Genomic DNA, 11,321 nt, shown 5'->3' with positions numbered 1-11,321 from the left:
TACTGTGTAGTTTAGTTTGGCCTCAAATGTATGAGCTTCCTGCCTTGCCTTCCAAATGCTGTGATTATAGTAATGTACCACTAAGCCTGACTCTTTAGTCCTTTTTTCTGCTTTTCCACAGCAAGATTATGCTGTCAGTGTCTGATGCAAAACTGACAGTGATGTCACAAACCCCAAGACCAGTCTGAGGAGATACAGGGGTAACCTCAGCCAAAGAAGCATTTGGCCAAACTCTGGCCATGAAGGTTCATATTTGCTTCTTATTCTTATTCATTTGGACAATCAGTTGCTTAAATATAAACCACATCCATGAATCATCTACTGCCAGAACCACAGGTACGTGCCTAAGCTTAATGTTCAAAATGTATTATCATATTATTAATGTATTATGTTATTAAGAATGCTGGATTAAGAAATATGCTCTTATAATGGTGTTGCTGTTAGGAGGGCTTTAAGAATTTGCAGTACAATAGTTGGTATTTTAAGTTCTATGTGGAAATTCAAAATCTAAAGAATATAGAGTTACAGTCCCCTCTGACTTTCCTTTAACACCCTCTCTGCCAACCAAACTAGACAGCCTTATGGGAATAAATCTACCAAGGACTTAAGAAGCAGGGGTTTGTTTTGATTTGGGTTTAGTTGCTGGAGTTAGGTTCTTTCTGTGTTGTTCAGACTCTTTTCAAGTACCTGAGCTGAATGACCCTTCATTCTTTGCCTCTGAAGTAGCAGTTACTAATATACTATTGACTTTGAGCATGGTCTGCTGTTATCTTGTCCTATTTCCTGCCACATACATAGTAACACTCAACTGTTCTCACCTATGCACAGCATATGCTCAATATGCTTAGTTACTGCAATAACCACCCATGATTCAGAGGTAATGCAGATAATGATATAAATTAGCCACAGATACTACTCACATTTGACATTTATAGCCATGATGTGGGCTGCCCTGTATATGTGTTGCTTTTATTGGATAATGAATAAAGCTGTTTGGGCCAATGCTTAGCAGAGTAAAGCCAGGTGGGACATCAGAACAGAGACAGAGAGAGTAGGCGGAGTCAGGGAGTCACCATGTAGCTGCTGAAGGAGACAGACGCTGATCCTTACCAGTAAACCACAGCCTTGTGCCAATACATAGATAAAGAAAAATGGGTTAATTCAAGATGATAGAGCTAAGCAAGGAATACGACTAAGCTATTGACCAAATAGTATAGTTTCTGTGTGATTATTTGGGTCTGAGCAGTCAGGAAATGAAAAAGCAATCTCTGACTACAAAGCCAGGATGTGCTCAAGGAAAGAAAATTACACTGGAAGGTTAAGTGTATAAGGCAATTGCTGCACAAGTGTGATGACAAATTCAGAGCCCCAGAACACACATAAAACTGAGCACAATGACAAGTTATCTATAATCCCAGTGTTCCTACAGTGGGATCTCACAAATCAGCTAACCTGGTTTTCAGTGCAGCAATACACAACCAAAGAGACCAGTAACACGAATTCTAATCAATATTAATAATAAAACTTGGAATCAGCTATTGTTGGACCCTGGAGTCCAATTACCGAGGAAGAGTTGCCCCAAGAAAACACTCTCACACCTCAGTTGATGCAAAAGCATGTGTATTTTAATTAATTCTGTCGCAACAGGGTTTATCAGCATTCAAGAAGCCAGAAAGACCCCGAATAGCAGATACAGGCTGCTTTTCAAGCAAAAAGCCACAGAAACAAGGGGGAAGTCTAGGGGATTGTTCTTCAACTATTGGGACTGGCTTATTCAAAGGGCTATTAGCAAAGATTGGTCTGAGCCAGGACTGGAGGGCGGTTACCAGATCAAGTGAGGTAAGAGGAAACATTTGAGGGTTACTTTGGCCCCTTCCCAGGGACTGAGTCAAAACATCAGGAACTGAGTCAACATCTTAAGGGTTATCTTGCCCCAATTTTAACAACTGAGTTTTATCTGGAGAACATTCACAAAGACTCAGGGAGACGGAAAGTTTCCAACATTTCAGTACATGTGTAGGTAATTGTTAGATTTCTAGTTCACAGGGGAGGGGGAAAGCACTAAGGCTGAGAGGCCTCAGAGTTGTCATAAAATTTTACATTTCCTCCTCTTATTTGGCCGAAAATCTCAATCCTGAGATTTAGAGGGTACTGGGTACCAGTTTCCTGTCATCCTGGGACTAGGGAGAGTTAGGTTACACAGGTGTTGATATTGAGGGGTTGGAGTCCCCAAACACAGGCCTTTGTCTGACACTTTTGTCAAGGTTAACTTTTTCTGTTGCAGGACGTATGAGAGGTGATATTGTTGAAACTGCCAGATAAGACTATTTCCTCGTAATGGAGGGGGGGTGAACCATGAAGGATCAGAGAAGCAGGGAAGCCGGCAACTAGAGAGTTCTTACCTCTACCAATGCTCAGACCAAAAGGGCAATCCTGTCCACAGACTGTCTCCTCAGATTGCATCCTTAGACTGCAACCTCAGACTGCTGGTTCAGGCTGCTGCCTCACACTGTTCCTCAGACTGATTGCTTCGGACTGCTCCTCAGACTGCACTGAGCTCCTATATCCTTCTGCCTTATATTCCTTTCTACACCCAGCCATATCACTCATTTTGTCTGTAGTGATATTTTGTTTGTAATCTAACAACTAAATCTTGCCTGAAGATCGGAATTTAGTGCTAAGCCACAAGAGGCCAGACAGTGGTGGGACACACCTTTAATCTCAGAACTCTGGATCTCTGTTAGTTCAAGGCCACCCTGGGTGACACAAAATTGAGCCAGTCTAAAAGAGAAACAGAGCTCACATAAAGGTGATCCTAGCACTTGGGATCCCATACCTTTAATCCCAGAACTAGAGAGGTGGAGACAGGAGTGATATGAATGGGCAGAGAGAGGAATATAAAAGGAAAGAGACAGGAGGTCAGTGCAGTCTGAGGAGCAGTCGGAGGTAGAAGTCTGAGCAGCAGTCAGTCTGAGGATGCAGTCTGAAGACCTTTTGGTCTTAGCATTGGTAGAGGTAAGAACTCTAGTGGCTGGCTACTCCACTTCTCTGATCTTTCAGCTTTCACCCCCTGAGAGCTGAGTCCTGAGTTTTTATTATTAAGACCAATTAGAATTCATGCTACAGAGACCCTGTCTCAAACAAAGTAGAAGACAGGGAATGACACCCAAGGTGTCCTCTGACCTCCACATGTACATTGAAACATGCACTTGTCCACACACAGACAAATCCATATGCACACAAATAGATAGATAGATAGATAGATAGATAGATAGATAGATAGATAGATAGATGATAGATAGATAGATAGATAGATAGATAGATAGATAGATAGATAGATAGATAGATAGATAGATATTTCAAAAAATGAGATAGTGATTGAGGAAAATACCTAAAGTCCTCTTCTGACATTCACGTGCACATGCATGGGGAAATCACATTTGCATACTTACATGCCCACATGTATGCACACACACACACACACACACACACACACACACACACACGCAAATTATTAAGGAAAGTTTCTTAAACTTAAAAAGGAATCACTGAAGGACTGGAGAGATAGCTCAGTAGTTAAGAGTACTTGTTTCTCTTACAGAGGGCTGAGTTCAGTTCCTGGTACACTCATATGGTAGTTCATAAGCATTTGCAACAACAGTTTCAGAATATCTGACACTCTCTTCTAACCTCTGCCAGATTCCAGGCATACATGCATATCGTATACATAAATACATCCAAGCAAACACTCCAACACATAGGCAAACACTCATAGACTTAAACATATTTTTCAAGAAATCAATGAGAAAGAGATTTGACTTCCATGTACAGTGGCAAACCACTCTCAAAGTGGGGGGGGGGGGACTGGGTTACCTAGCACATTTGCTGATGATACAATCTATTTGCAGTTGTAAAAACTACGGTCTCTACAGGAGCAAAGATGGACGATTTTAGGAAACGCTTGCTGGGCTTCATAATTGGAATAATGATCATAACCTTTACCTTTACCTGCTTTTGTTTACTGTATTATAACTGCATGATTGAGGAGGTCAAACCACCAAGAGGGTAAGTTTTACACATTTAAGAATGAAAAGTGTGTGTATGTTGTGTGGTATGTGGGTGGGTGAAGTATTTGTGCACAGGTGTGTGTACACATGCAGAAATCAGAAGATGATGTCAGATATGCCCTGCTCTATCGTTTTATGCCTTATTGTACTGATACAGTGTGTGTCACTAAACCTAAATGTTGGCTTACAGGCAGGAAGCCCCAGCAATCTTCCCCAGCAACCTCTCCCTTACATGTGGAGTACAAACATATGCTACCATACACAACTTTTTACTTGAGTTTTAAGTGAAATATCTATGAGAAAGAAAGACAGGTATTTACTTCTATATGTATGAGTATTAGTCTGCATATACAAATGTGCATGCAGTACCCATAGCAGCCAAAAGAGGGCATCAAATCTCTTGGAAATGGAGTTAAAGTTGCTTGGAGGCCACAGTGGGTCCTGTTAACTAAACCCAGTTTCTATGCAAGAACGGCAAGTACTCTTAACCACTAAGCCATGTCTCCAGACCAATAATACAGGCTTTTATTTGGGGGGAAAGGAAGTTCTTCAGAAGAAATCTCTGTTGTAAAGAGAGATAGCTCAGCAGTTAAGAGCACTGGCTATTCTATGAGAAGTCATGGCTTTGATTCTCAGCACCTACCCAGCAGCTCAAAACCATCTGTAACTCCAGGTTTAGAGGATCATTGTCATCATCTAGCCCCTACAGGCATCAAGCACAAACATGATGTAAATACATACATGCAAGCAACATACCCATATACATAAAATTAAATTACTGTTTTTTAATTAAAAGAGTAAGAGCTCACTATCTGATTACAATCTGGGGTAGCCACGGGACAGAAAATTGGGAAAAGGATGATTGAAATTTTTCCTTTAGCCAGGTATGGTGGCACACATGTTTTATCCCACCACTTGGGAGTCAGAGGTAGGTGGAGATCTATAAGTTTGAGGCCAGCCTGATCTACATAGTAAGTTCCAGGCCAGCCAAAGGATGTTAGGTGGTTAATAAACATCTTTCATGGCTAGTCCCTTACTGGAGATTGATAGAAAAAGGAAGGCAGGAATCTAACAAAGCAAGTTGCTTTTATTCTAGAAATTTGGCAACGTTAGCTTCCAAAATTGTCACTGTTTAATCAAAATGTAGGAGTTTTACAAAATGTCATGACTATGAATAACATTTCCTGACTTTTGTTTCAGTTATACCAGTGAAAAACAGAACAGTTTTTCTTTTTGTATCTCTCGCTTGACAGGGTATGTATCCTCCTCAGAGAGGGCATGGAGAAGTCTTCAGTATAGTAAACTTTAGAAGAGGAAGATGATAGAAGGGAGGAGTCCCTTTTCAATAGCCTTCAAAACTATTATCTGTTTACTTACCTAACATTGTGTCGTTAAGAGTTGAGCCCTAAACTCATTTACAAGATGAACATCAAGTTACTCTCTGCATTTATGGATGAAATCAAGGGTGTATAAGGGTTGAGGGTCCCCACTCTTACTGACTTTAATGTATTGGAGATCAATCAAGGGGACCCAGGTAGATGGAGACAGATTGTTGCAGGATTGATACCTGAGTGTGAATGGACAAGGAGACTATGATGTTTGGTGTGGTCTTAGTGCAGGTAACAACAGTTGATGTGAGTTAATGATTACAGTAGCTGCATCATCAAGTGGAGGGAATGGCCTTTCACCTTAGTCTTTCACCTTAGCATCCAGCTCTTAAAGACTTCTGGCCACCTCTTCCACAGTATTCCCTGATTCTAAGAAGTGGTGGTATACGTGACTTGCCTGGGGCTAAATCCACATTGGTGACACATTTTCTAAATTCTCCACTGTTTGTTGTAAGGAGAGGCTTCCTTGATTAAGGCTGAAGCTGCTTTTGCCTGTGGGCATACACATAGGTGTTTAAAAAGCAGTTTGCTGCTATATCAGTTTAGTTAACCATCAGAAGTCCATTCCTCCTGTGGGCATACCCCCTCCTATACTTGAGTTGTTAGTCAAGCTTACTGGTCCCCTTTCCATCACCCAGACTGAGACTCTAGAATCCATTCAGAGAGCAGTTAGTTAGCACCACTACTAAAACAGTCAAGCTGTTATTGCATAGGTGGGTATATCTAGCTTTCCAAATGGTTTTTTTATACTCCTTCTATTCCAATTAATCCTCCTCCATCCCACACCATCATCTCCCCAATTCCCTCTCTCTCTGCCTCCCTCTCTGTCTAAACATTTCCTCTCAGAATCCCTCTTCCTTTTATCTATGTTCTACTATCCTCCCCCTCAAGGTATACACACATGCTACACACACACACACACACACACACACACACACACACACACACACACACTTTTTTTCCCTAGTTCGCACAGGTACTCCACTAGATATAATGTACTAAAACTAGGATCCTCGTATGATGAAAGAGAACTAGTGAAATTTGTTCTTTTTATCCTAGGTTACTCATGTACAAATCCACTCGTTTCCCCTGCAAATTTTAATTTTATACCCAAGTTATAGTCTACTATACATACGTACCACATCTTTATTATTATTGACAATTTTGTGTCCCCCCATACTTAGACTAAAAGTTATCTAATGCCTTTGAATTCCAATTACTGCTCCTCCATCCCACACCTTCATCTCCTGTAAGAAGAATTAGTTATGAATTCATATGTATAACATGTTACAGCTGTCAGCACACTCTAATTGTTACTGAGTTTAACTTTTACTCTGGAAAAATGCATACCCTAAGCTAGCATTCTATTTCCTGATGATAGCAATAGTACTTTTGTTTTAAATTATGACACCCAAAGTTTTCTGTGTTTTAGGCTCAGCAAAGAAAATATGGAAGCTATATCATCCTGGGTATCCAAGGTATCAGCTTGTCAACCTGATATAATAACTGAGGACATTCTGGAAACTCAACCTCTGCTGTTAAATTCAGACCAAAAAGCTGAGCCCCCATGTCAAGAAAACCTATCTATGCCAAACGATACAATAAAAGCAGATGAGCCTTCAAGTCTAGAAAAGCCATGCATACCATCCAACCCACAAAATTCAATGAAATGTACAAATACTGATAAGTCGTCCATGCAATGCAGTGAAAAAACATCAAACAGACAATTCAATACAAAAAGGTCAACCAAGTCGTCAAATCCCCAAAGATTACGTGAGTCATCTAGCCTGAATAAGTACTATGAGAAACACAGCCTTAAAAAATTGCAGAAGCTCGCCCATACCCGTAAATTATCCTGTTCAGAGATGCAAGCCACACCACCTTGGCTAACTATTGTGAAAATGTCAGTTGCTCTGGCCACACAGCCTTGCAAATCAGTCTCCAATAATCAACTTGTGTCCACCAAACCACCTAGAAGGAGATCAAATCAGGCACGTAGAAGCCATGATCAAAAAAAGTCAATGAGTACAGGAAAGGCTGTGTTACGCGGAAAGCATTCATCATTCACATTTTGCAAATATTATAAGGAAAAATGCCTTACTTGTAATCCTGAATTTTTTCTCAAAGATCTTGCGGGGCCAAAGAGGGAGCATGCTGGAAATCCTTATGTTTCAAAGACAGTGAAGCCATTTCCCAAGTCCTTTTATGAAGCAGAGTATAAGTACATTGAAAGAGGGTACAAGTACAAATGTTATAAAGATAATGAGAGTAATGAGGCTATGAAAACCTGTGAGAGTGAAGACAGCGGTACAGAGGTAGTCATTATTTGTGACAGAAGTCATGAAAATGATGACATGGCTAAAAGCATCTCAACTTACTAAGGACTTAAAACAATTTAATCTACATGCAGAATACCAACATGTAATCACTATCAATAATAGACATATATGTTCTGAAGGCAATTAAATGCATGGCACAACAAATTATTGGTCGCTGTATTTATCACTGCATCTCATTGGCACAAGATTCATTTGGTGCATTTTTTTATATGTGATCACTTAAATGGGAACCATACATGTACATGTACATACAAATCTAGAAAGAAATTTTAAGATGGATAACCTTAACTGCTCTTTCCCCTGAGATAGAGCTCAATGAAAGGCCCGATTTGACATTATTTATAAAGGTTTTTTTCAGCGCTGAGGAGTAAACTGAGAGTATCATTTCTGCTAGTCAAGTAGTGTACCAGTGAGCTTTGTGACCACTTGGAAATGTTTTTTTTATTTTTAAATTAATTTTTTTATTATTATTTTATGTGTGTGAGTGTTTTGCCTCCATATATTCCTGTGCACCACTTGTGAGCCTGGTGCCCAAGGAGGCCAGAAGAGAGATTCCCTGGAAGTGGAGTTCCAGACAGGAGCTGCCATGTGGATGTTGAGAATATTAACTGGGTACCCTGGAAGAGCTCTTAATCCACTGAGTCATCTCTTCTGCCCCTGGAAATTATTTGTAAATTTTTATTTTCAGAGTTGGGATCAAGCCCAGGACTGTGAATACTAGACAAATGTTTCACCACAGAACTATACTCCCAGTCCCTGAAGTAACTTTTAGTTGGGGGTGGGATGTGTGGTGCTGATTATGGAATCCAGAACCACATACATGTTAGACAAGCTCTCTGCCACTGAGGCACATCCCCAGCTCTACTGTCAATACTTATGTGGAAAACTCATGATTTAAGACAGTGTCTTTTTCTATAGGACATAGTGCTTGTTGGAAATATAGCTCTATAGCTCTGTGCTATGGAATGAATGCTTGTATTTGCCCCAAATTCACATGGTTGAAACCTAATGCTATATAGGATGGGTATGGAGTCCTCAGGTGGTAGTGGGGTCATGAAAATAGAGCACATCATGAACAGGATTTGTACCTCTATAAGGGGCTAAAGTGCTTGCATCTGCACTGAGAGACCCAGCAAAAATTTCCATACATGAATTCTAGAGCTGGCCCTCCCTAGACATCTGCTGATGCCTTAAGTTTGAACTTTCCAGACTTCCGAACTGTGAGAAAGAAATTTTCAGGCTTACAAGCCATTCCGTTTATGGTATTTTGTTATGGACTCCAGACTATAACATTCTCAATACAGTTTGTTGCTGGATAATTTAGAAAAATTCCTAACAACCAGTTCTAAGAACACCTCCTCCTCTAGAGATTACCACCTAAATGGAGGCCTCCAACCTATATAGCACACACTCCTGGAATTCTATGATATCAGACTAAGTGTTGTAATTGACTCAGCAATTAACTTACTGTAGATAGCAAGGGGCCCATGGTGAAATTTATACACATTGATTATATAATGAAATTAAATGTTGGGGTCAAAGAAAGACTGGAGCTAAAACAGTAAAGTTGGGGACTGGAGAAAGGGCTTAGCAGTTAAAAACACTTAAACTACTTTAGCATAAGACCTAGATTTAATTCCCAACACCCACATGGATACTAATCATGACATTTAACTCAAATTCCAGGGCATATAACTCCCTCTTCTGGCCTTTATTGGCTTCTGCACATATGTGATATATATATACATATATATATGCATATATATACATATATATACATATATATGCAGGCAAACACATATACGTATAATTCACATACATATAAATACATCTTTTTTTAAAAAAAAAAGAACAGTAAAATTGGGAGCACTGACTGAAGAAGACAAGAGGTCTCACAGCTGCGTATGAGAACACAAAATTGATGGGAGGAAAGAGGTTTCTGAACCAGTGTTAGTGGCCTGCTGGTTCCCCTGATTCCTAGTCCCGAAGGAATGCATGCTAGACACTATTCCCCTTTCATATACTATTGAACCTGATGCAGGTACTCATAACAGAGTAAATCATGAGTGGAAATTGTCCATGTATTTCAGGAAAGAGACTCTCAGATTGCTCTGTGATATAAAATACTAAATAACCAAGAACAGCCACAGCTACAACTTGGTTTCTATGATAAGGGTTATTTTGATGTTGAAGCGATAAGCTGGCCACAAAAATGTGAAAACAACAAAAGCATAGCGTAGTATCAAGATTCCTACACGAATGATGAGTAGTGGGCCAATGACTAGTAGACAAGGCTGGCAGCCAATGAAGCAGGAACCAGAGATGAACACAGGAGGGCTCTAACTACTCCTTAACTGGGTGGGCAGCATACGAATAGAACATGGTCATCTCCCTGCTTGAACCAGGCGAACAGACAGCTACTTCACCTACTTCTACAAATTTCTTGTATCTTTAATATTCACTGTAATGAGACAATCAACTCATGAGCCACTGTTTCTGGTGGACTTTTGGTGGTTGTTGAATTTCTGGCACCTTAATTCCTAGGTCAAGTACAAATGGGCCAAGAAAAGGATGGAAGTAAGGAAGGGAAGGAAGGAGGAAGAGAAACGGGGAAAAGGGTGGGGTGGGAGCACTACTAAAACCTTGTCCACGTCAATAACTTTGAAAAATTAAACCTTGTCATTGCAAGTGCTTTGAACATCTTGGAAATGTCCTGATCTAATAAAAATGGTCTCAAATGACTACTTCCTGGCTAACTTGCCTCTCTGTCTTAACTTTATGCTACTTTACTCCCTTTGTTCCCACTCTTCCGTTTAAAGCACGTTCATTTTCATTTTTCAGATTTCTTTTTAACAACAAATACAGGAAAAATTTAAGGACTGGTAGAATTTTTAATATGTTGAGCATTGAAAATAATATGTAAGCAATTTTATAAGACTGTAATTTACCATTACATGGATGACATTTTGTTATCTGATTCAAATGCAGATACCTTAAAAAGAATGTTTCAAAAAGTAAAAAAAAAAAAAATGCCTAAATGGGGATTACAAATTGTTCCTAGAAAGATTCAAAGAGGAGATTCTGTCAATTACTTAGGTTACAAAATAGAAAATTTTTCTTTCTCCATGCCTATTTTGTCTATATTGTATTTTTATTGAATATATGTCTTTATAAATGATGTTTAGTTTTCCACAATAAACATTAGATTTTTCTACAGATCCCTTTCCTCCAATAATCTTTAAAGTTTCCAGGAAGATGTGGCCCCACAGCAATGACTCCACCTGGTTAAGATAAAATCATGATGCTGACAGCACTAAAATAAAGTTCAGTTTTTTGGGTAAAAAAATAAATAAATAAATAAATAAATAAATAAATAAATAAATAAAGCACGTTCCGAGAGAATCGGGGTCCTGGGTCCATCACTTCCTTACATTTTATACTGCCAAGGAACACTGTAAAACCATTTCAAGGATGCCTCTTCCCTTTCAGACCACCCCTATTCTCTTTCTTTTGAATTACCTCTCCAT

The 11,321-nt window shown here is 39.5% G+C and overlaps 1 protein-coding gene across 1 annotated transcript; it reads left to right on the top strand.

The window, feature by feature from the left end:
- Nucleotides 1–239: 239 nt before the first annotated feature.
- CUNHXorf66 (chromosome unknown CXorf66 homolog) lies at nt 240–7,836 on the top strand. Its single transcript, XM_041637194.1, has 3 exons — nt 240–342; nt 3,909–4,065; nt 6,888–7,836. Exons 1-3 carry the CDS (start codon nt 240–242, stop codon nt 7,834–7,836), a joined length of 1,209 nt encoding a protein of 402 aa, XP_041493128.1.
- Nucleotides 7,837–11,321: the final 3,485 nt, after the last annotated feature.

This window comes from Microtus oregoni, unplaced genomic scaffold (genome assembly GCF_018167655.1).
Source record: "Microtus oregoni isolate MIOR12 unplaced genomic scaffold, Mior012 000052F_000, whole genome shotgun sequence".
In the NCBI taxonomy this organism is placed as follows: Eukaryota; Metazoa; Chordata; class Mammalia; order Rodentia; family Cricetidae; genus Microtus; species Microtus oregoni.
Note: the sequence above shows the minus strand (reverse complement) of the source record. Positions and strands in the feature narration are given on the sequence as shown.